Source organism: Sander vitreus, chromosome 17 (assembly GCF_031162955.1).
Source record: "Sander vitreus isolate 19-12246 chromosome 17, sanVit1, whole genome shotgun sequence".
In the NCBI taxonomy this organism is placed as follows: domain Eukaryota; kingdom Metazoa; phylum Chordata; class Actinopteri; order Perciformes; family Percidae; genus Sander; species Sander vitreus.
This window is the reverse complement of record NC_135871.1, coordinates 27,344,320-27,369,374: the sequence shown is the minus strand read 5'-3', so window position 1 is coordinate 27,369,374 and position 25,055 is coordinate 27,344,320. Positions and strand designations below refer to the sequence as shown.

The 25,055-nt window shown below is 40.4% G+C and overlaps 1 protein-coding gene across 4 annotated transcripts in view; it reads right to left on the bottom strand.

Annotated features, from left to right (window-relative positions):
• The window catches only part of nckap1 (NCK-associated protein 1), a 47,238-nt gene that overhangs the window by 19,841 nt on the left and 2,342 nt on the right, over positions 1–25,055 (bottom strand). The window contains exons 2-20 of one of the 4 annotated variants that reach the window (XM_078273245.1): positions 19,125–19,142; positions 13,196–13,306; positions 10,141–10,233; positions 9,958–10,014; positions 9,379–9,521; positions 8,451–8,541; positions 7,499–7,636; positions 6,724–6,772; positions 6,451–6,607; positions 5,580–5,636; positions 4,955–5,051; positions 3,691–3,797; positions 3,447–3,579; positions 2,970–3,051; positions 2,780–2,838; positions 1,911–2,056; positions 1,639–1,771; positions 1,340–1,459; positions 387–526 (exon numbers count right to left, since the gene is read on the bottom strand). In XM_078273245.1, coding sequence (XP_078129371.1) covers positions 387–526; positions 1,340–1,459; positions 1,639–1,771; positions 1,911–2,056; positions 2,780–2,838; positions 2,970–3,051; positions 3,447–3,579; positions 3,691–3,797; positions 4,955–5,051; positions 5,580–5,636; positions 6,451–6,607; positions 6,724–6,772; positions 7,499–7,636; positions 8,451–8,541; positions 9,379–9,521; positions 9,958–10,014; positions 10,141–10,233; positions 13,196–13,306; positions 19,125–19,142 — 1,931 coding nt within the window. The remainder of the gene's footprint in view (positions 1–386; positions 527–1,339; positions 1,460–1,638; positions 1,772–1,910; positions 2,057–2,779; positions 2,839–2,969; positions 3,052–3,446; positions 3,580–3,690; positions 3,798–4,954; positions 5,052–5,579; positions 5,637–6,450; positions 6,608–6,723; positions 6,773–7,498; positions 7,637–8,450; positions 8,542–9,378; positions 9,522–9,957; positions 10,015–10,140; positions 10,234–13,195; positions 13,307–19,124; positions 19,143–25,055) is intronic. The other 3 variants (XM_078273246.1, XM_078273247.1, XM_078273248.1) reach the window with 3 other exon arrangements.

Below are 25,055 nucleotides of genomic sequence, written 5' to 3'. Positions count from 1 at the left end.
AGCGACGATACCCATTAGCAGCATTAGCAGCACCTGTGAGTTTATCATGTGACAGCGAAAACGTGAAAAGCAGAGCAGTATGTCCTGTGTGTCCCTTACCGGCTAACATATTTCAAGATGGCGCATGAATATGGAGCGTCTACCTCAGTTCATGCAAATGTTAAATTTCAAGCCAATAGGAATACTTGGAATTGATGGTGGTGGTGGTAAATATTCATGAAAAAGGACACGTTTGTGAACGGGCAACACAGATTTTGATAATGAACAACTAAACACGTTACACACTGGACCTTTAACAAAAGCATAAAGAGACACAAAGAACAGAAAGGGAAGGAGATAAAAAGAGAAAGAGGGGAAGGGAAACTGAGTCTGCCTATTCAACTAACTTGGTGACCAGTAGTCTATTCTTCCTCATGCTCTCCACCCCTGGTTTCTCTCTCTCCGGCTCGCCCTTCTTCCCCGTCGCCTTCTTGCTCTTCTTGTTCACGGCCTGGCTGATGGTTTTCGCACAGTGCTTAGGAAGCAGCTGGAAAAAGTAGGAGAAGAGTAAACAGACGGTGGGGAGAGCAAAGAAAAAGAGAGAAAGGGATAAAACAAGAGATTGAGGACAGGAAAGACAGATGGAGAGAGGCTGATTATTCACAGCCTGGCTGACGTCCTTAGAACAGTAGCTTTTGAAAAGTGAAACAAGCACTGATAGAGATCAACTTAAGAAGCTTTTAACGACGCGCATCAACAAAGGACTCCCAACATTAACGTGACAGCATGTAATATATTATGCACATGGCCAGTTGTTTCTCGCTGCTCTACCACATCTTGTGATATTAGAAAGTTTGTTAGCATAAGAACACTTTTAGGACTTAATCAGGGCATTGGTTCTGTTGTAAAAAAAGAAGAAGCTGTTTACACCTTTCATGTTTGTTTCTACATTTATATAGCACCAGCTTCCAAATGTGACTTGTTATTGGCCAGACAGACATCACTTTTGGATTATCTCTCAAAAATCAGCACATGTAATAGCTGCACAAAGCCGTCGTTTATATAAAAAAATCTTTGTACGGATTAAACAAATGAGATCTAACATGTTAATGAATGAACTTTAGAGAGGCTGTAAGGTTGATTTCTGAACCATGGGACGATTCCAGGCTGTTACCTCCCTTTTCCAGTCTTTATACTAAGCCACGCTAACCAGCTGCAGCCTTATACACGCTGTACAGATATCTGTGTACAGAGATCTTCTAATCTAACTCTCAGCAATAAAAGGTAATACGTGCATTCCCCAAAATGTTAAACTATTCCTTTAAATTGGTTGCCTTTGTGTGCGTGTGTGTTTTCCTACCTGGTCGCTGAGTGTACATTGTTCAGTGCAGATGTCAGTGATTAGGTTTCGGGCCTGTTTGGCCATCTCATCCAGAAACATGTTACACAACGACAGGCTTCGATCCCCTATGTGGTGACGCTGTGGAGGCAGAAAAGTAAAAACACACCAGCAAAGTCATTATTGTTATAAACAATATATATAATTTAACAGCAAATATTGAACAGCAACTTGTTTCACATCTGGATGAATATGAGTGTCTGACAGCCTATCTATTTATATACATACATACATACATATGTGATTGTGTGTGTATTTACCTCCTCAGGACAAAGCTCATGTGTACAGGACATGAAGTGTGTGCAGAGCAGAGGGAAGCAGATGGAGTGTCGGCTCTGGGAGGGAAGCTCCAGGCACTGCTGGAACATCTTTTCAAACGCACGGCTGTAGAAGCTACACACACACACACACACAGATAGATGAAACGAGGGATAAACACATACCTCACACACAAATTTCTCGTATATATATATATATATATATATATATATGTATGTATGTATATGTATGTGTGTGTGTGTGTGTATCTTACCAGAAAATGGACAGGTCTGACGTCTCCACCAGCATCTCCACCAGAGAGTCCACCATCTTTGTGTGGAAGATGATGGTGTTCATCATTTTACCGAGCTCCTTGTGATCGGCTATACCAAGACTGGCTTTAGAGACACTGGTGTAGGCCTACAGAGAGCGAAAAAAAGTTGTCTTATTATTGAGGTATGCATGTTTGCATTGATCAGCAGTGCCGTTCTTTCCATTTACGCCCCATTCCACAAAACACAAAAATATTCATTTAAAACATTTAAAAGGTGCCCTGCCACACAAAACCATTTTTCCTTGTATTTAAAAAAATATATATGTTAGGTCCATATGTGTTTGTGTTATGTCGTGAATGTGAAAATGAACTGCTACCTCCTCTGTCAGCTCTAGCCACTGAAAAGAAATAAGCGGAGAAATCAGGCCAATTACAAAAGCTGGTCAGTCTGAGGGGGTGTTGCCTGAGCTCAATACTATTCGTGAGCTCGCCCAGTTGTGCTGGGTAAAGGATGCTGATAGCCAGGCTCTCATTGGCTAGCTGTTAGCCAATCAGAGTCAAGCAGCTTAGCTCATTGAATATTAATGAGAACTGGCACAAATCGAGCAGAGTCTTCCTGCAGGCTTTCTATACCACGCTAGAATGGCTTGAAACAAGGTAACCAAGGCATTGTTTCCATTAAAAAAATGTTACAGAGTCCATGGCAGAACTCCAGACAAGTAATGAAATGCGAGTGGCAGGGCACCTTTAAGTGGAAAGTACTGACTGTGTTCAGTCATCCTGAAAGCAACATTTCCCTGGAACAACGTAACACAGAGCTTTGGATAAATGTTTTTAAAGAATTAAAAGCACTAGATTTGTGAGCACACCTGCAGTCTGAACCAGTCCAGTCGCATGCCCCGGAAGTCAAACACCTCTCCATCCTCCACTGGAACACAGAAGCACAACAATTCCCTCCAAATCACAAAGGTTATCATTAACACTTCGGTTCCTGACTTGAGATCTGTTAACCCAACCCCCCCCCCCCTCCCTTTAAGTTTTGAAGTAGTAATGGTTTACCTTGTTTGACACTGAGAGAGGTCATAGTGTTGACAAATGAAGACATGATTATAGACTCATCCTCTGGACACACAGACAGGTTCTATCAGATGAAGATAGGATAGAAAACTGGTTAGAAAGTGTGGAAAAATGTGTCTTCTAAAAGCCAGAGGCCCAAAATGTGACGCGTTATCTACGTAGATTTCAACCATCAATGGAAAATAAGACCACATTCTGCACATCACTGAAAACGATAGAAAATGACAATAGCTCTTGAGAGTCTGTTTTAACTGTAAGGTCTACAAAACTTCAATGTTGACATGAAAGCTATAATTAACTGTATTTTGTTGTAGTTTGCAACTATGAGAATTTTCCTAAAGTTGTATACGTTTTTAACATTCTGCGTTCTGTTCTGGGTTTAGATTCTGTGTAAGAGTAAATGTGTGTGTACATTTTCAGAGCTGTGTGTGCATTCAGAGTGTGCAAATGTGTTCATACCTGCACCAGTTCATTCAGCACCACAGCATCAAAACCAGACAGGTACTGAACGTAGTACCGCTGCATCACGGGACCGTACTTCCTGACGTGAGCTCGGAGCTCCTCCATGTAGAAGATCAACTCTGCTATGTGCCTGTAAAACACACAAACATCAGATTTAAAGCAACCCAATCAGCCAAACAGAAAACAAGTAGTGCAATGATTGTGTTACTGTAGGTGTGAACAGGTGCGTATGTTTGCGTACTTGTCTATGAAGTCGTCTGTGCTTTTCTTCTGGATGTTGTCTGCGTGTCGAAGAAGCCAGATGATCTCGTCCCGGGCAAACGACAACGCCATGAACACAAACAACGCCTAGTGGAACCGAAAGAGGCAGACATGGAGAAATATGAATGGAAAGTACAGAGAGACACACAAGGGAAATGTAAAAAAAAAGAATTCCAAGATAAATTACCAAGAGCAGTTGGCAGCAACTGCTTTCTCGCAAACTCTGAACCAAATATGCTAAATGTTTACAGTCAGTCTAGCTTAGCAAATAATCTGTGCTACATTGATGAAGGTCTCCATCTGGCCAGGGGAACATGCAGGGCTTTTTAAGGTGGTAATATCTGTCTGTGCTGATAAGCTTACCCAGCATTATTTAAGGTGATATTGTAGTGTTTTAAGAAGGTACTGTACGTTACATTAGTTTCCAATATTCCACAAAAGGATCTAACTCCCACAGAGCAGAGTCATAATAAAGAGACATTTAAGTTGAAATCTTTATGTTTTAAGGTGGAATGTAACTGGATATTGTGTATACTCATTTGTAGTGTGCCACAGTCTTAATCGGTTTACAGTGGCACTCATAAGTTTATGAACCCATGCTAAAGTAAAGACTACAAAGAGGAATAAAAAAAAAAATCATCTTTTGGAAATTGATCTTAATGCCTTAATTAAAAAAATGAGTATGATTGGCATGGGGTACTTACCATAAAATCATCTCTCAATGCAAATCAAACCAGCTATTAGGCTAACTGAAATAAAACCATGCCAATCTCTAGGTATGGTGAAGGCTATGTGATGATGGGGGGGGCCAAGTGAACTTCATCAGGATGCATAGTATCCTGGATCCATGAAATAACTGGCCTTTAAAAATAAAAATCTGCCTGCCTCTATGGGAATTTAACATAGGGGTGTACTTACTTATGCCCCCAGTATTTTAAGGAAGAACATTTATTTATTGACGATACATTATTCATTCACAAAGAAAATTGGTGTCATTAAAGGTTGGATTTTTAGGCATTAAGATCAATTTAATTTATCAAGTAATTTCATATATTTGTATTGTGATATTTAAGTCATACTATCTAACTGAGCTTTTTAAGGTGGTATTTTTGTTTTATGTGATACTACCTTAGGTATTAGTTATCCAGGTTGATCATTTAGTGCTGCTCATCCAATTCCTCTAAAACGGAATCTAGGGTTATTGAAGGTGTTTTTTGACCATTTAAGGTGGTATTGTGTGTTACCTTGGGACCTAGTAGTCCGGGCTGATCGGCTAAAACAGTGGCCAACTCCTTCAGAGCTGATCGGAGGAACTTGCGTCTCTCTCTGTGCATCGAGCCTCTGCAGAGAGACAGAGCAGACGGAGGAAGTCAGAGCAGAGCATCAACACACACACACACACACACACACACACACACACACATCATGATTAAATGGTATTTTGACACTTTCAGGACAATCCTGCAAGAGGACTGAAAGTAAGCAGACGACAAGTGACGGCAGAAGAATGAGAGTGAAGATGAAAGGGGAAGATGGAATAAGTAATGAGGATAAAAGAGATGGCAAAGAGAAGGACAAAACAGGGGGGGAACTAAATGAGGGATAAAGCGAGGCAGAAGGTGATGCTTCTGTTTGAGATTTCCAGAGAGAGAGAGCGAGAGAGAGAGAGCGAGAGAGACTGTAAGCAGAGCTGAAATGATGGGAAGCATGAGAAAGAACAGGGATAAAAATCAATAAAACAGAAACTGTGGGGAGTGAAATCAATTATAAAAAGGTGATATACTTTTTGTGTGGAACAAAGAAGAACGACTGGATGAAAATCCCATTTGGGATGCGAAGAAGGGATTAATAAAAACATAATGTACTTACGCATGAGACAGGGCCTGTTCCTTGCACTCTCTGATGTCATTGATGCGTTTGTTGTAGCTGGGAAACACACAAGCAGAGGTGGTGTTAAAAGAGCAAAAATGTACTGAGCTTTTGGTTATCTGCTATTTGAAAATGTAAGGCTCTCGTTATATCCAGCCAACAGTCCAAAAATCAAAGATATTTAACTGACAAAGATATGAAACTGATAAAAATCAGCAAAACTTAACATTTCAGAAGTTGTAACCTACAGAAAACTGAAATTGTTGTGTATAAGAAATGGCTTTAAAAAGTCCAATGTGTAGGAATTTCTCCCATCTAGCGTTGAGATCACATATCGCAATCAACTCTCTTGCGCCACGAATTACATAGTACGTATTACAGCTACGGTAGCCTCCGTGCTTTTTCTGATGACGCCGGTCTCTTGCTCTTTTCAATATCCTTTTTCTTTTTCTGGGCGAAGAAGAAGACTCCTGTTCCTGAAATTTGGATTTTGAATACTTGTGGTCCTCCATGTTTCCTTCTTCAAACTTGCCGGGGCCGGGAAGCTACAATACCCATTAGCAGCACCTGTGAGTTTGTCATGTGACAGCGAAAACGCGAAAGGCGGAGCAGTATGTCCTGTATGTCCCTTACCAGCTAACGTATTTCAAGATGTCGCATGAATATGGAGCGTCTACCCCAGTTCATGCAAATGTAAAATGTCAAGCCAATAGGAATACTTGGAATTGATGGTGGTGGTGGTAAATATTCATGAAAAAGGACACGTTTGTGAACGGGCAACACAGATTTTGATAAACAACTAAACACGTTACACAGTTTAACAAATAAAAATCGTCCGCCCATGTGTATCCTGGCATGTAGATTCTCTTACCCTCTGATGTTCACAAACAGATCCTCTGCAGCCTTGTGGATGTGGAAGACTTCGTCTCTGAACAGACAGAGGCAGGTGGAGCTCTGCAGAGCCAGCTTCCACAAAGACAGCGCTGCTGGGTCGCTGTTCAGCACCGCGTGACACAGGATGAAACCGACTAGAGGGAGAACAGCCAGGAATGTACGATTTAGTACAATTTAGAAGCCAAAATAAACATTGAATGAAAGGAGCCATTTTAAATGAACGAGACCTAACACTTTCTACAATACTTACAAACAATCCACTTCTCCATTGCGTCCAGTGACAGGTATTCACATGGCATCTAAAGACAGAGACGAGCGGCGAGTGACAGAGGATCAGGATTTCACAGTTGACTTTTCCAGTTAAACACACAGGTGAGTGGATTAAATGCCTCAGTAAAGCTCAGGCTCAAGTGATCACCACATGTTGCCTTTTTTAGTTTTGTAATTATTCATTAAAGTGCTCATATTATACTCATTTTCAGGTTCATAATTGTATTTAGAGGTTGTACCAGAATAGGTTTACATGGTTTAATTTTCAGAAAACACCATATATTTTGTTGTACTGCACATTGCTGCAGCTCCTCTTTTCACCCTGTGTGTTGAGCTCTCTGTTTTAGCTACAGAGTGAGGCATCTCACTTCTGTACCATCTTTGTTGGGAGTCGCACATGCGCAGTAAGTACTGCTAGCTAGTCAGTTGCAGAGCATGAGGGAGTGCCACGCTAGCAGCTAGGCGAGCATTATAACGTGTGTTCCAAAGTGACCACGTTTGTCTCTGAAGTAAAGGCTGGACTACAATAGAGCTGTTTGGAGCAGTATGTGAACAGTGTTTTCTGTTGGAGATGGTATGTCCCTTTGGGGGGGGTGGGACTTTGGGCTTTTTCACTTTGTAAACCTATAACATGCACAAAAAAAGATATATAACACAATAACGGAAAGCGATTTCTAGACATTTAATATGAAATATTTCCCCTTGGATCGCAGCTATAAGTTAGGCAATTTCAGTGCAGTCGTCGTCATACTAACAGTGTCTGACTGGGCCGGGTTGAGCATGGTGGAGGGAGCCGAGATGAGAGAGAGCAGCTGGGCGTTCCTCCACTGGTCGGCGGACAGATTCCTCCTGGGATAGACCATCTGAAGACTGATCAGAGCATCTGACAGGGACTGGAGGAGAGGAAAGACAAGACAGGATGAAGAGGGAGAGACAGGAGGAGAGACAGGAGGGAAAGAATCAAACACTCATTTTTTTCAGTCTTACAGATGACAAAAAAAAAACAAATTATGGTAACTACACTGAACAAAATTATAAACGCAACACTTTTGTTTTTGCCCCCATTTTTCATGAGCTGAACCCAAAGATCTAAGACTTTTTCTACGTACACAAAAGGCTTATTTCTCTCTGCAGTTGTGAGGCCGGTTGGATGTACTGCCAAATTCTCTGAAACGCCTTTGGAGACGGCTTATGGTAGAGAAATTAACATTCAATAGCTCTGGTGGACATTCCTACAGTCAGCCACACCTGTGAGGTGGATGGATTACCTCGGCAAAGGAGAAGATCTCACTAACACAGATTTAGACAGATTTGTGAACAATATTTGAGAGAAATAAGCCTTTTGTGTACATAGAAAAAGTCTTAGATCTTTGAATTCAGCTCATGAAAAACGGGGGCAAAAATAAAAGGGTTGCGTTTATAATTTTGTTCAGTGTAAAGTGTACAGTGAAGCTTTCTGGCACTCTAGTTGACTAGCATGTATAGCTGTATTGCATCAGTTTTTTCAGTCTCTTTCAGCTCCCGGTTACAGAGCAGGACTTTTACTCCGACAAACCGACTGTGCCTCGGTGAAAACAAGGTGAACAACAAGATCTACTGTGCACATCATGCGGTGAACTTTAACTACTTTTAAGAAGAGAGTCAGTATTTACCGAAGAAAAAGGCACACCCTGAACACACCACTGAATATGGACACGGTTCACCGACCTTTCCGTGTGGAACAAACTCCTCCATCAACTTCTTCAGAGGGTTCTCGTAATCCACGATCATCTGGCCCAACCTGGGGTACTCCCGGTCACTATGAAACACATAGTACCACAGTTACTATGGCGACCACGGCCGCCGCTTGACGTTTAAACTGTTAACACATGGACGGTGGGGAGGTGGGGGGATCGATTCACATATGTATCGGGATTTCTTTGAGATGATTTTTTTTTTTTTTAACCAATGATTCACCTCAATATTTTCTGTTTATACGGTACTACATCATATCGGTTTCCAGCAAAACAGAGCGAAAGCAGAAAATGCAGAAAATCCATATTTGCACCTTACATCCCACTCCATGTGTCCTTGTCTTGATATTATGTCTTATTTACATATTTGTATTTTTGTATATTGTGTTGATATGTGCCTATATGTATATTGTTGTCTCTATTGTACAGTATGTGTCTATATTACTATTTGTCTAGGTTAACTACTACATGTCTAGTATCTACTATTTGTTGAATGTATAGAGAGTTAACACCTACCGAAGTCAAAATCCTTGTGTATGTAAGTATACTTGGCCAATAAAACTGATTCTGATTATGTTCTTCTTCTTAACAAATGGAATAAATGTCAGACTGACTGACGTGATGTGCATTCTTCTTGGAAAACAATCAGTTTTTTTAGACATTTCTCATGATAAATTGTCTCTAGAAGTGGATTATTCAACTTTTGTTTTTGTTAAAAGAAGGAAAAGAAAATCCCAACACTCAATACTATCGAATCGCAGTACTTCTAGAAATGCAATAAAGGAAAATCGCAATACAAATCGAAACGGCACCCATGTACCGTGAAAGGATGGAATCAGGACAAAAGCATAGCGTCCCGGCCCTAGTCTGTTCTCTCAGCAACACGAATGTGTTTCAGTCACCTGGCTCCGTGCGTCATCTCGTGGGCGTAGTTGTACAGTCCTATGATGGCTTTCCTCTCCTCTATGCGGGACAGTATGGTCATCAGAGTAGTGTAAGTCACCACCAGGTCCAGGTAGTTCTTGGTCAGGTCAAAGTTCACCGTCTGACATGAAACAAAAACATGAAGGAGGCATTTTTCTTAATGAACAACATGGCCCGAATCTTCTGTCCCGATATAGGTCATTTCGTATCTCGACAACGATATACAGCATGATATTGAATATTTTCTTGCAATTTAATAAATAGTCTTCATGAAATAACCACATGGTAAGGCCTATGTTTGTATACTTCTGTGTGAATTAAAGACTTGACAAATGAAAAGTACCGAGGATTTTCTAAATTAGCTAAGAACTTTTGTGCAAAATGAACAGTCAAGTGAAATAATAGAGAAAAATACAAGCAAGCATAATTCTTTTCTTCTAGTTATTATCTTTGTAGAGGTAGAATTGATGGCAGAGCTGTTGTATTAGACTGCATTAAATATCACGGATAGTAAATGATAAAGTGGCCATACTGAGTGTTTGGGCTTTTGCACTTACAATGTCAAAGAAGACCTGGCAGGCGTCAATGGTGTTCAGCAGCTCACACACATGGTCCTGTTGATAGAGGAGTCAATATATGAATACCTTCATTAGAATCGCCACCATATAATCCTTCACAGTGTACTGTTAAGTGTGTGTGTGTGTGTGCGTGCGTGTGTGTGTGTGTGTGTGTTTTCCTACCTTGAATTCCATGACATCTACGAAGGTAAAATAGTAGAGAGCCAGGTTCTTCAGAATCTCTGACTTTTCCTTCTGCAGCTGAGCCAGCTGTTGCTGTAAACACGGCAGCATACACAAAGTTATATATTTACATATACATATGACATATATATCAGTAAAACCTGTTTACGTTGTGGCAATAAAGAGTATCTGTTATCAATAATTGTATCTCTCATATATGGCTTTTTGTACCTTATGTACCTTAACCAGTTGTTTCTCTGTGCTTTAAGGCTGAGCTGACAAATCACTCTCACAATTGGCCCACTGACCGCGCTGTTCCCCGTTACATTTATTAACTTAATATCCAAATACATGAGTAGTTTAGGTTATCAAATTTACCGACTCAAAGCTTTTTTTCCCTCATATAAGCTCAGGTCGGTTTCTGGAAATATTTTTCATCCACATTACACTTTTTGAAAACTGGAGTAAAAATAGTCTGTATATCCGTTTTTCTAACCTCTCTCTTAGACTGAAAAAAAAAATCCAATTACAGAGTTTCCCTTCAGGGATCAATACAGTTTATCGCATCTTGTTCAAATTAATTACAGTTTCTCTTCATTTTGACTAAATTAACAGCAAACTGATATAAATTAGATACTGTTGCTGAATAATTTAGTGATATCGAAGCTGGCAAACTCGAGCTTTTCTTGCACTAATACAAACAGAGAGACACACAGATAACTGGATACAAAGAGAAAAAGTCCCCGTTTTAAAAAGGCAAATGTATATGAAGTCATTTTACTTTGGCAGAACATTTCCTTTCATTTGGATATTTGTTGGGACACACTGATGCAGTGACATTATTCAGTTATGTTTCATTAAAATATATTTCTTCTCTTTTGTTCAATTATATATTTTTTTGTTTGGAAACAGAATAAAAGTCAGGAGTGCGTAGACTTTTGTTGCTTGTGTTTCAAGTTCAACGTCCCGGCTGCAAAGAACGCACACGAGAATAAAAATGTTTGACCAAAGTAAAAATCAGACTATCAAAGCAAAGCAAAGAAGGTCTATCTATGATTGCGTTTTCTAGAAGTCAGAGATTTAAAGACAGAAGAGAGATGGAAAACGAAGCACCAAAAGACAAAACCTTCTTCTGTGCTTGTTCTGCTGCCTGGGAAAGTTCAAAACTTGAAAAGATTGTCGCATCAATCTTTTAAACAAGCTGGAATATGCACAGAAGTGTAAAAAGCAATGTTTTTAGCTAGTAACATGACAGAAAGGACTGAAGCATACTGTATGTACATTTAGTTTAAACTCAGACCCAGCGCTGTGTGTTTCAGGTCAGAACTGGAACTGTAACCAGTGAAACTGCACAAGATAAAAATGGAAAAAGTGTAAAGAATGTGTGACACTGCTGCTGCACCAAGGAGTTAAAACCTTCGTTACTTGACCCAAAGTCAAGCAAATAAACCATTTGGAGCAATCATTTTTAGAAAGGTAATTATAGGGTTATTTTTAATAACAAATTAGTATATCTGCTCCATAACACTCCTTAGTGCAGGCAGTCAGCCAGTCACTTAAACAGCCAGCCAGTCGGTCATCAAGCCTTCTAACCAACTAGCAGTCAGTCGGCAAACCAGGTAGTTAACCAGCCTCACAGTCACTCGGTGGATGGAGGATAGAAAGCAAAAATGCTGCCAGCAGAGAGGAGGGAAAGCAGAGCAACGCAAAAACACACTCCAAAATAGCGTTAAAAAATAGGTAAAAAAAAAAAAAATTTAAAAAAAGTACATTGTTACAAAACTTAGGTAGGTGAACTAAAATATAAAAGTTACAGAAACTTAGATACAAAAACTTACCAAAAAGCACAAGTCCGGAATAAGCCAAGTTTAGCATGCAAAACACAAACGAACACAGAAACAAAGCAGAAAACAACGTAAGAGACAATTTTTGCACAGTTATACCGAATAAAGCAGTTAGCTAGACACACAAACATACACACACACAAACACACTCTCTTTCTCACACACACACAGCTGTTTGCTAAATGACAGTTTGACATAAACACATAGGCCAGCAGAAGCTACATGTTAAGCTAACACGTAAAAGCTAAAAGAAACATTTGATGAGCAACGACTCGTTTTGTTCACACGACATACCTGAACACACACACACACACACACACACATAATGTAGATTGCACTTGCTAAGTAAAATCACATTATAGAGTCTTGTTAAAGAAAAGTGTACAAGCATGACAATGCGTGACAGGGATATCAAACAGTCGGCTAATTTACATTTCTGTGGAATTTGTCAAGAGAAGAACTGATTTCAATTTTCATAATGAATTAATTCATGAATTAAGTCTTTAAAAAATAAAATAAATGTAAATTCCGTATTTCAGGAAGTCAGACATTAATGCATCACTTAGGTTAACTTGTGTTGGGGGTTTGTGATCATTTGTGACATTTAACAGAGTACACGAATGATCACTACAATAATAATAATAATGTGATTCATCATTGAAATAACTTGTAGCCACTGTGATTTGTACATTTGTCACTGCCAAATTATATACTGTAACTATTACACATCGTATCTTGTTAACTAAATTACATTTCTTTTGACAAATGCTTGAGCCATTTCATTGTAGGTTCATCGACTACATAAAATAATTTTAAATCTCAAAATAAATACAGCACCAGTCAAAAGTTTGGACACGCTTTTTCATTCGGGAAAGCGTGTCCAAACTTTTGACACTACTAGTACTGTACATGACATACCTGAGCTTTCAATGACCATTGTATGAAAGAATATCATTCATGTAGATCAGTAGCTTTTCCTATACTTTTTCCAGATCGGCTCAGCTATAGCTAGAGTAGCTGAAGAACCCAGGTTCAAATGTGAAAGCTTGCCACGTACTACTAGGTAGGTGCAGAAAAATAAACCTTCAGTCGACATTCAACGTTTTAAGAACGTGCAGTTAACACACCTGAAGCTAAATCAATCATACAGGTGAACGGACATCGCTTCCTCTTCATAGCATACAAACACTCCGCAGATATGTAGTACTTACGTTATTATTCCGTGTTTCCACAGCCGGGAACTTCCTGACAATAAATTTAACCGCAGACTCCAAGTTCTTATCAACAAGGTAGGAGGGCTTAGCCTTGGGATCGCCACATGCCTGGAAAGGAGAGGAGAAGAAGAGGTGAGGAGAAACAAAACATAAACTAGAGTAAGTACACAGCAGCTACTGAAACACCTAGGTTCTTTTTATTTAAGCATTTATGACAGATATCATTACTATTAATCTAACATTTGCTTTCCTCGTGGCCAGGCATGTTAGATGTGTGGTCATCGCCAGGGAAACATTTAGTGCTCACGGTGAAAACTGGTTTATCTCGGCCCAGGATGTGACAAGGGGATCAGGTGGATGAAATATTGACACCACTGACATACGTTTTTTCCGGACCAAAACATGAAAACAAACGCACACAAACTTGATTGCAAGTGACCTGTGCAGTCTAATTTGCCATCAAGATGCACGTCAACAAGGAGATTACAGAGTGTTGAACAATCAACAGGGTAGACTTCCACTTGGCTGAATTAAGTTTGTGGTTTTCATGTTTGGATAAACCAGCTTTGACTGCTGTAACAGACTGAGCTTGAATTGATCAGTGGTTCTCAACTGCTGCGCTGTGGAGAGACATCAGAGAGCCGAGCCTAGATACTAAAATGTTAATTTCAAATACAATTAGGCCTGTAACAACTATTACATAATTGTCTGTCTCTTTTTTACATAATCATGGTTTGTTTAACTGCGATTAATTGCTACCATTAGCTAAGGTCTTAAGGCGGATGAGTTGTTGATTTTGTTTAGATATGCCAAATTGTTACCCTGGAAATCCAGAGTTCTCGTGAGAGCACAACTTGATTTTGCTCAGCGAGTCACTCTGGCATTCAGTAATGATGCTCATTAACTATGCCCTTGTAGCCGAGCTGCACCAATCACATCGGTGTATCTGATATAGGCGGGCCAGAGGCGAGCTAAACAGATGACGACAGTTTGATCTACCAGTTAGCTCCGCTGGTAGCTAAGCGTATGGGGCTCTGGATACGTCACCCCGTCTATTGTTGTGATTGGTCGTAGTCTTATCCAATTGCGTGCAGTGAGATTTTCAAATGCAGGCTTGGTGCCGCTCCTCGAGTTGGGCCATTTTCATTACTCAATGCCAGATATTAATCGTTCGGATTTGGGTCTGGATTTCCAGGCTACCAAATTGTAATTATATAAGTGATTATTGGTTGGACTATATCTCTTTTGGCATATAGTATATAGTTGTTGGCACTTGACCCTATACACGTTCATAGCAACAAAAATGACAAGGGGGGGATACAGATATCAGTTTTCTGATAATAAAAAGGCGTTGTTTACTTCATAGGCTGTGTATTTGTGTTATTACATTATCTGGGTCACAACAGTAATTAACTAATTGTGAAGCAACATTTGGAATTGTTACAGTTCTAAATATAAATATACTCTTTCTACATATTGTATTTGCTGGCCCTTAACACAATCAGCTCAAGTCTGGAGTAAAACAGTTTAAGCATCTAATAATTTAGCCTTGTCTTAATCATCCAGCGGCGTCACACTAAATGCTTGCTCTTGGGGGAATTACTGGAATTGTTGGGTCTTTGTAAATTATAAAGTGTGGCCTAGACCTACTCTATCTGTAAAGAGTCTTGAAATAACTATTGTTATGATTTGATCGGCAAAATGTTATCCACAGCACAGGGAGGATGAGAACCACTGAGACCCAGGTAATGAGAGGGTTTCCATTTCAAACTGAAGTGTCTCTGAGCGATCACTGGTTAGTACCACTGCATGACGGGCAGAGTGATGGACGGGTAAAATGAAGAAGGGGTTGAATGAAAAAGAAGAGGAAAAAAAAAGAGGAAAAGAAAGGGAACGAGGGAGAACTTAAGTAAAGGGGGCACACAGAGAAACGACTCAAGAGAAAGAAGTGGTCAGAGAGAGAGAGAGAGAGAGAGAGAGAGAGACCTATTTTAATTATTTCACTACACCTGCAGAGCTGCCTTTTTCTTCTTATTTATATTGTCACCTACTCATCTAAGTGGGTATCTGCCTGACTTTACTGACGCTGGCAGGAAGCAGCAGTGCTCATGCATTATGGGTGGTGTTATAGTGGATGGTGAGGAAGACGTGGTCCATGCATGTGCCATAAACGGAGTGAATGTCTAAAGTGTGTTGGCTGCCTCGTGGTTTAAGGTTTAAGTTTACAAAAGTGGAAGCACACATTTAGAAAAGCCATTAAAAAGTAACATGAAGTTACCAAAATGAAATCGACAACACAAAACGCGATGCTATAAATGTAATGTTTCTACCCGCGACAACACATCACAGCTGATGAACCGACAAGGCTTGAAACAGTACCACAACTATGAGCCTGGATTTCAGTTTTGCATGGCTGAAACATCTCCAGCATCAGCCAGTACAAAATAAAACCACAAAACAGCAACACATGCTAGTTCACACAAGCACGGAAGGTAAATGACAACAGCGGGCTGAAAAATCTGCTTTTGTTGACATGTGGCAGTTGATATTTTCGTGTTGTGGTCCCAAAGTGCAATACACCGCACTGTTGACAATGGGTGTGGTCCGTGAAACAGACTTGGAAACCAGAGATCAGTGCAAAAATTGCCTTTCTGCCATTGAGGATTTAAAGTTTCATCACCCTTTACATTTACAGATTAGCTACGACTACTACATAATCACGAGAGCCACTACTGTGGATGTTGCTGCTTTAACTGCCAGTTTAAGAGGAAAACAGTGATCAGCATCTGCTGCCACTTTGCATCTGCTATAATTCAACATGGGATGCAAAATGGTGCAGGTGTAAAATAGGATTAATTCACTGGGGGAAAAAAACTAGCCTGACAACTGGTAGCCTACCCTGCGAGCAAAATCAACTACACAATATCAATATATGTCATGCTAGCTACCTAGCCAAAACCCAGTTTAGTGTGTCTGTTTGGTCCGTTAGCTGAAGCTAGGCTACGCTCTAAAACACTAGAAACAAGCAGGCTGAGCTCTTGTAGAGCTGGGTCTTAAACACAGCCACTACTGCGGGGTCTCGCACACAAAACACTTAGGGGGGTTTGACACAGAAAAACATACAACACCAACATGATTTCAATACCCATCAATGACACAGACTGGACCTCGAGTCTCAGCTTGTTTCCTTGCGCCCACTTCTCTCACACCTGACCACATTTCCAATTTCCAACCATGTTCGTAGTCACCGTCATTGTGCGTTTACTTCTCACACACCTCAACAGATTTTCTTTGGCCGGTGGGTGTCGAGCAGACGGAATTTTAACCGTGTAAAATGAGAAGCAAGGAATCAAGATGTGACTGTTAAATCCATGCAATTGCAAAAGCACAAGCCTTGCTGTTGTGTTGCTAAAACAGTGATTCAACTGATGACAGCACACCACTAGTTGCACCCTACACAGCAGACTAGTCTCTACATTGGCCACGAAAATGTAATTACCCTTTGACTCACGCCGGGGAACTGCAGAGTAAAAAACACTGTTCGGTTATTACATAACATTGGTATGCTGACTATAAGGACTGTACAAGTGCTTTCCATGTTTAGCCCAAATTTGAAACTTGTTGTTGCTGTTGTGGTCCAAAGGCTCCAATGTAAGCTTTTTAAGTTAGAGTCTGAAATCCTTATTTTACAGACAAGCCTGCACTGAGGACGTGTGCACCGTACACTCTCTTTGTTAATTTGTGATTGTTGCCCTAGAAAGGTACTCTATAAATAAACTTAACTGATTTATTTACTTACTTGTTGATGCGTTCAAAGGATTGTAGGAAGTCCCAACATCCAAGACTTGTAGGTAAGCTACCAACAGCAACCTTTCCATAATGAAACTATCAAAATCACATTGTTCTAATAATCATCTGGTTTGATTTCCTGACTATACAGTTTGTGGATGTGATGCTGCACAGCAGCTGACTCTTGCATGTTTAGATATCAGAAATCCCCACAACAGCTTGAAAGCAACAAAAAAAAGAATGGTTTTCATCACTGTCTGCTCTCAGAACTGCATTATAGGAAACAGTGACATGGCTTTGACGAAGAGATAATGGCAATTACCAACACATTCAATGTAAACGCCTAAGCTTTGGAGAATGGTTGGCAGTAACGTACAGTACATGAGTTGTAATAAATGGGCTAAAACATGCAAAACCTTGTTTCTATTACACTAGCATGTTCTAGAGACTTAGTTTACTTTTATAGATATAACCACACCATTGCAGCGTCTCACTAGTTGATTAAGCTTCAACTAGTCTCATCTACTAATAATTATTTTACTTTCAGAAGTAAAGGGACAGTTGCTTAGCATCACAGAACAAAAGCATTACGATTTATTGATATTGATATTTACATGGCGTGGCATCGTCCATTAGTGCTGGTGGTGGCAAGTGCAATAAGCTAGCTGGCTGGGTTTTGGGTGGGGTGGGGGCTAATGGAAGAATGAATGGAAGGAGGGGCGCAGTGAATGAAGGGACAGGGCATGGGAATAAGCTGAGAATCAGTAGTGGTCAGGGAGGAGTAAGGGAGCTGTTGCCTGGATACCCGAACAGACCTTAGTCTCGCCTCCACCGTCGTGTCTCCACTCCGCGAGGCAATTAACATCTGAGCTTCTCAAAGGGTCCCCACACTGAAACATATGGCAGGGGACCCTGGACTAGATAGCACTGGGCCCGGGGAAACCTATGTCTGAAAACTAATTACGGCCACTAATTACTGGATGAAATATTCCAACGCCCCATGGCACCTTTTTAGTAATCCTTCAGAGTCTCTGTAAACCACGCAAAATCTACTTGTCCTCGCTGAGATGAAATAGTTTTTGTCTGCCTTTCATCACAGTTTGAGCTCTCTCATTTTTCACAGAGAGTGATTAACTGCTACAAAAAAGCAGAAAGAAAGAGCTCCAAAGAATGGATGGTTTCACGTGATTAGTAACAGAACCACTAGAGAACCACTGCTACTCACTAAGAGCTGGCTGACTGCCTGGACTGCCGGCTGGCAAGAGAATCACTTTCACTCATTGCAATTGTCAGCAAAAGTGTACTTGGAAGCCAAGTCACACAAATCTTTTAAGGCTTTAAAGAAGAGCTTGATGGCATGATGGAAATTCAAGTGCAAAATCGAATGCCAATTCAGTTAATCTATGAAGTAGACTCTCTTTACAATTAGTCATCGGAGTGGTTAAGTGGTGGTTAGTCATTGGCTAATAATAAACTGCAGATAAACAATATTTAACCTACATCAGTATCAATGTATAACATTTCTAAAAATCCATCAAGATATACATTTTTAATACATACTTTCCATTCCATTTCTGATCATCAAATTGAAAACGGAACTATCACTACCATGTCTAGGCGCTGATTCACACTGCAGCCACTCTTTCTAAAATATATGCACTTATTTAGTCAGGTACTGTTGATCAAATTGGCACATTTAAATGCCATATTCATAAGTGAAAACTTAACTACTTGTGATTGTTTTAAAAAAAGAGCGTCAAAGCTAGTTTTGGCTATTGCTTTGCAGACTAGTAAACTGGGCAGCTAACATATCTGAACTACAAGTTAAAAAGCTCTCTTTTCTCAATTAAAGCATGGAAAACAATGTGCATGTGAGTGCTGAATCATAAGAAATGAATAACACACTGAATTTCCATTGCGGGCTGGTCAAACTGACAGTGAATGGAGCCCATCCTTGCTCTCAGCATCACAGATTCAAACATGAAGAGGAGTGAGGCACAAAGGAAAAGGACCAACAGATCAGTACAGGTAGCCAGGAGGAGGGGAAGGAGGAGGAGGGGGAGGAGGAAGAGGAAGGCGTTGAGGAAAGGTGAAGGGGGTGGGGTTTCATCAGTGGAAGGTGATAAACTTTGCAAACCTTCCAAACTTGTCCTTGCTGCATAGGAGAGGGGGGAAGCATTGGAACGGAGAGAAGAAGAGAAGAAATCAAAACAAAGAGCCCACCCAGACAACCTGCTGGATCACTGGTCTACACAGTCACTCACTCACTCGCTCACACACACGCGCACGCACACACACACACACACACACACACACACACACACAGATACACATGCATGTCTTTAAACAGCTGCTCTCATACAGTTTTTTCTGCATATCTGAGAGTTCAGTTAAGGATAGCCATTTTGGCATTTCTTTTTAACACAACACATACAAAAACAACACATGCAGCGCCGACATGTGATCATATTAACACTTGTTTTAACGCACGCTGTCTTCAAAGTAACACAAGGTGTAGTATCCCAGTACCCACGCACTCATTGAAAATAACCCATCCATTTTAAGAGTGTGTGGAGAAGCTGAAATAATATGGCTGACACTCCGGCTGTCTTATACAGAAACTGTGTGAAGACAAAGTTTGGTCCCTGCAGTTTCCCTGGCTGCAATATTTGCTCCACATTTATGCTCCATGGCTGTTGCTTAGTAACTGACAATGCAGTGTTCCCTTATCGCTGAAGCGTGGGGCGCTTCATTGCTGGCGATGCTCTGATGCATGTTTGAATTGAAAATGTCATAGTTATATAAACGTCTAGCGACACGAGTCACTTACTTTTACTGTGCTGTAGATTAGAGTCAATAGACTTTATTGATCCCAAATTGGGAAATGTCAGTGCTACAACAGCTTAATATAAAGACACATAGCACACATACAGAATATACAAGAAATAATAATAAATAGGATAGAAACTGTATTAACTAACTGTATTCCAGAAGGACTGTGATGGCACTTTTAGAGGAATTTGGATACAACTGTCGGCCAAAGAGTCAAATGAAATTGTTGTACAGAAATGCCAAACTAGGTTTGAGTAATTTAAAAACAGTTTCTCCATTTCATTTTTGTCCACCAGAGAACACTAAAGTACTTTTTTTAAAGGAGCCGTACTATTGGCCCATATAACGCCATCAGATTACCCGATATCAGTATCAACCTAAAAACAAAAACAGTATTTAGTGGGCTAATTCTAATGTCCGTCAACTGGAAATGAACCAATACGATCCAATCCACCAGATCGGACAGTAACCTTACTTGGTGGATGGTGGATGGCGTACTGGCCATATGTGACCGATCTACATCAAATACAGCTTCTTTATTAATTCAGTGTTTCCACTAGGGCTGGGCGATATGGCAAAAAATATGATCACGATATTTTTTTCCATATTGATCAATATCGATATTTATCACAATATATATTATTTGATAATGCAGCAAGTTTGAAGAGTATCCTGAGAATGACTGAAGCCTGAAGAAACCAGAGGGTTCATTAGTTAAACTTTAGAATATAAGTTATTAACATAAAAAATAGAATAACATAATGTAACATTGAACTGTGCCAACATGGCTTGGTTTAGAATATACTGTGTGATAAAAGAATATATTTAATAACACCTAAATGTAAACATTTAACTTTGCAAACATGCTTTATCTGCCTTAACAAAACAGTACAAGTTAGTAACGTAAATGTAAATAATGTAAATAAAACTAAAAGCTGTGACTACGATCACATTCACTTTTTCATATGGGGCAATGGTCGCAAAAGTCGACACGATTGATTGTTGTTTTTCAGCCCCGCTAGTGCTGCTAACGGCAGAAGAACCACTAGGACGTTGGACAAAACTTGTGGGCAGACTAACGTTAACATGGGCCCGCATTTTCAAACTCTCGCTGTGTTCGCCGGGATGGTACCTTTTCAACTGACAGAAAAGATTGGTTGTGTTTCCCGTCTTGGTCGACACCGACCGGCGGCATATTTTGCAGACTGTGTTAATCGCTTCTGAGATGTCCAAACCACTTATAATATAATATAATTGACGTCCCGTTACCTTTTTTGTCAAAAATTTCCTCAGCTTTGGATGATGACGAAAGTTCACTTTCACCGTCGCTTTCGTGCCCATGCCCCTCGGTTCCACTCATTTCTTCACCGCCGGTAGCGCAAACAATGCTCTGCGTAGGAAATGGGCGTGTACTTTGACGGGCAAGCCAAAAACTTCTTCTAGTGACGTTTTTTGGTGGTTGGCAAACAACTTTTGGTGTGCAATACCGCCACCTTCTGAAAGATAATGGCGTTATATTTCTGTGCTGTTAGATCTATCCAAATCGAGTAAAATACGTCCAAGTTAATCATCGTTATCGACCTGAATTTTATTGCGATCCTATATCGAGATTGTTTTATCGCCCAGCCCTAGTTTCAACTATCTGTTTTTGGGCAACAGCAATCTCTGGTACACAACATTGGCTTATTTATTATTATATAGCATGTATCAGATGGGTACTAAGTGTTTAGGTATAAAATCGCTATCAGGGGAGAAGAAAAATACTATTGGTGCAATCCTTTTTTCCCCTTCATATCGTCACATTGTTTACGGTTGGGCTGTAAATCTTGGCATCAAAGCCACAGCCCCCACATGTGTGATTACGACCTATGGCGAGGCAGTTAAAGCAATCCAATTGTTTTCTAGGAATAACAGTTATTCAAGTCATGAAATTGGAAGTTCTGGTTCCCATGATGTAGTGCTTCAGATCAAACTTTGGTTTGATCATTTTTTTTCCTTGTTACTGAAAAAGTGACGTTGGCCACTTCTGTGGCTTTGGATAATGACCAGGTTGTTGCCATTTAAAATGTCGATGATTCTAATGAAGCGTTGAAAGGAACAGGCCGACTTATTGGGACTTTGTCTCATTCACTGTATCCCCCAGAGTTAGATAAGTCCATACATACCCTTCTCATCTCCGTGCGTGTCGTAACTCTGTCTGACGCACCCACCGCTAGCCTAGCTTAGCACAGATCCTGGAGGTAACCGGCTCCAACTAGCCTACTGCTCCCAATAAGTGACAAAATAACGCCAACATGTTCCTATTTACATGTTGTGATTTGTAGAGTCACAGCGTGTACAAATAACAAGGTCACATGAGACACAGCCATCTTCTAACCGTATATAAACTGGGAACTATATTCTCAGAAAGGCGAAGCTCTGCTACTTGGGTGGAGTGATTTGCTCGCAGCACCTGAGAAGGAGCAGAGAGATGAGAAGGGTATGTATGGACTTATCTAACTCTGGGGGATACGGTGAATAAGACAAAGTCCCAATAAGTCGGTGTGTTCCTTCAACTTAAAATGTATGATTAACTGCACACTGTTGATCGGCCCGTTTTCTTATCTGTTGAGTTTCTTCTTCGGAAGCAGAAGAAAAGGAGGAACAAGAACAGTTAAGGAAAACAAGACAGCGAGACAAAAATGGGCGAGTTATTAACAATCCAGTCATATTTTACCCACATAAAGTCTTTTGAATGCAATTTGTCAGATTCTGAATAAATATTACACATTTGACCCCTTTCTGTCTGGGATGACTGCACAGGCCACTCCAACTGAGTTTTGCCTCTTCAAATCAAATAGAATAAATAAAAATATTAAGTGTGTCAACAGTCTGATACAATTCAGTTTGAACTGCACTTTTCCCAGGGGAACATGCCATTCAGACCTTGAGAAATGGATGGAGGTCTTGGGCAATTTGCCCTTAACAGCTCATAAAATGCCCCTTGAAATTAAGAATGAGGGGTAAAAATGCCCCTAGCGATTAGGGGTGCTCTTCATTAAATGTCAACCTGTAATTCTTTTTCCCAGTGGGTAATTACTCATGTGACTGCAGCTACTGTCCCCTCGGAGCCACCATAGGTACGCCTGTTGCCAGGCTACCCTTTCCAGTGTATTCTGGCCAACAAAAAGAGAGAGAGATTTTGTTGATCAGAAAACCGCTGCTGTAAATGAGCAGCATGAAGCAGTAGGAAATGTTGGCACCACGCAGCCAGTAGAAGAAGAAAGTCCTGATCTCACACACACCACTGCATCACTGACAAACAAAACTATCAGTATTGTAGACACTGAACTGGTCGGACATAGAGAGAGGGAAAAGGCCACGTCCTCTTCAATAACACCTGCTGAGCGTGTCCAGCAAAAGGAATGAAATCTTTGTTAGGCTATATTAACTGACTGGTAATTCACCCATATGCAAGCCAAATATAATTATTATAGCTAAGATCAAATGTATTTGAAATTCTAAAATTCCCTTAAAAACTGTGTCAGATGGGGTTTTGTCATTCAATTAAAAATGGTACTTTTGAAATCATTGAAAACTGTCAAAACTAAGCAAAAGTCCAGCTAAGCAGGGCCTTTACACCAAACTGCCTTATAATTTACAGGGGTTCTCGTGTTGTTGCATCCTTTCTGTTGATCCAGCTACAGTAGATTGTGTTGCTGGTAGATAAAGAGCATTTAGCCTAGCTGCTGAAAAGATTTCACTGTGTGTAAGTTTACCCCTTGCACACAGGGGCAGTTTTTGTTTTACTGTAGTCTTGATGCATTTGAAAACCTATATTTTTAACTAACTGCACACTAGCTTAGCAGACTATGGGGATTACAGGGGGTGTAAGCAAGGTTAAAGGAACACGCCGACTTATTGGGACTTTAGCTTATTCACTGTAACCCCCAGAGTAAGACAAGTCCATACATACCCTTCTCGTGTCCGTGCGTGTTGTAACGCTGTCTGACGGTTCCACCGGTAGCTTAGCCTAGCACAGAACCTGCAGGTAACTGGTTCTAACTAGCCTACTGCTCCCAATAAGTGACAAAATAACGCCAACATGTTCCTATTTACATGTTGTGATTTGTAGAGTCACAGCGTGTACAAAAAACAACGTAACATGAGACACAGCCATCTTCTAACCGTAAGCGTGTTTTTTGTACACGCTGTGACTCTACAAATCACAACATGTAAATAGGAACATGTTGGCGTTATTTTGTCACTTATTGGGAGCAGTAGGCTAGTTGGAGCCGGTTACCTCCAGGATCTGTGCTAAGCTAGGCTAGCAGTGGGGGCGTCAGACAGAGTTACGACACGCACGGACACGAGAAGGGTATGTATGGACTTATCTAACTCTGGGGGTTACGGTGAATAAGCTGAAGTCCCAATAAGTCGGCGTGTTCCTTTAAAGGAAAATAAATACCCTGTAAGCGCTGTGTGCAAGACAAAATATGATGTTAGAAGGTCCACTGGCAAAAAGATAAGCACAGCAAACAAAAACCTGAATGCCACTCAGCCAAGATTATTTGAGGTGACTGTTACAGAAACTTTTAGGAAAAGATTGTAAGGTTTCCTGCAGCTAGTCAATGGTGTGCGTAATGAGTTAATGTGTTTAAAAATGGAAACGAACATTGCTGTGATTTCAGATGATAATATTACCATTAGTGAGCATGAATTGCTCTCTCCCAAAAGGTAGAAACAAGACAACCAAGTCTGTCACCTGTGTTTTCATCAAGAAACATAATTAAGCTACTCCACTGATGATAAACAAGAGACAACTTTGTGGGCACTTTAGCAGGGAATTTCTGTTCGAATTTCAGAAATAAAAAGATTACACAAATTGCTATTGAGGGGGACAGAATCCACCCACTCATTGTATCACAGATTACTGTCCCGGTTCTTTCATTTCTACTTTTGGGATGCAGTTGTTATTGGATGCTAATATCACAAGGTAAAAAAAAAAAAAAAACATTAAAAAAAAACAAACAAACACATGGACAGCATTTCACGGTGGATATTTTCGGAAGCCTTATGGTGAGGCAGATCAGGATAGATATGAAGATGATGGGACAGACAGAAAGAAAAAGGAAGGAAGGAGGAAGGAAGGAAAGGAAGGGCGTACTAAGAAGAGTAATCGGCAGCAGAAATCTCAGTGATTCTGTCTGACGGCTCATACTGTCTTCTAACTTCCATAGTGAATAAAAACAGGATT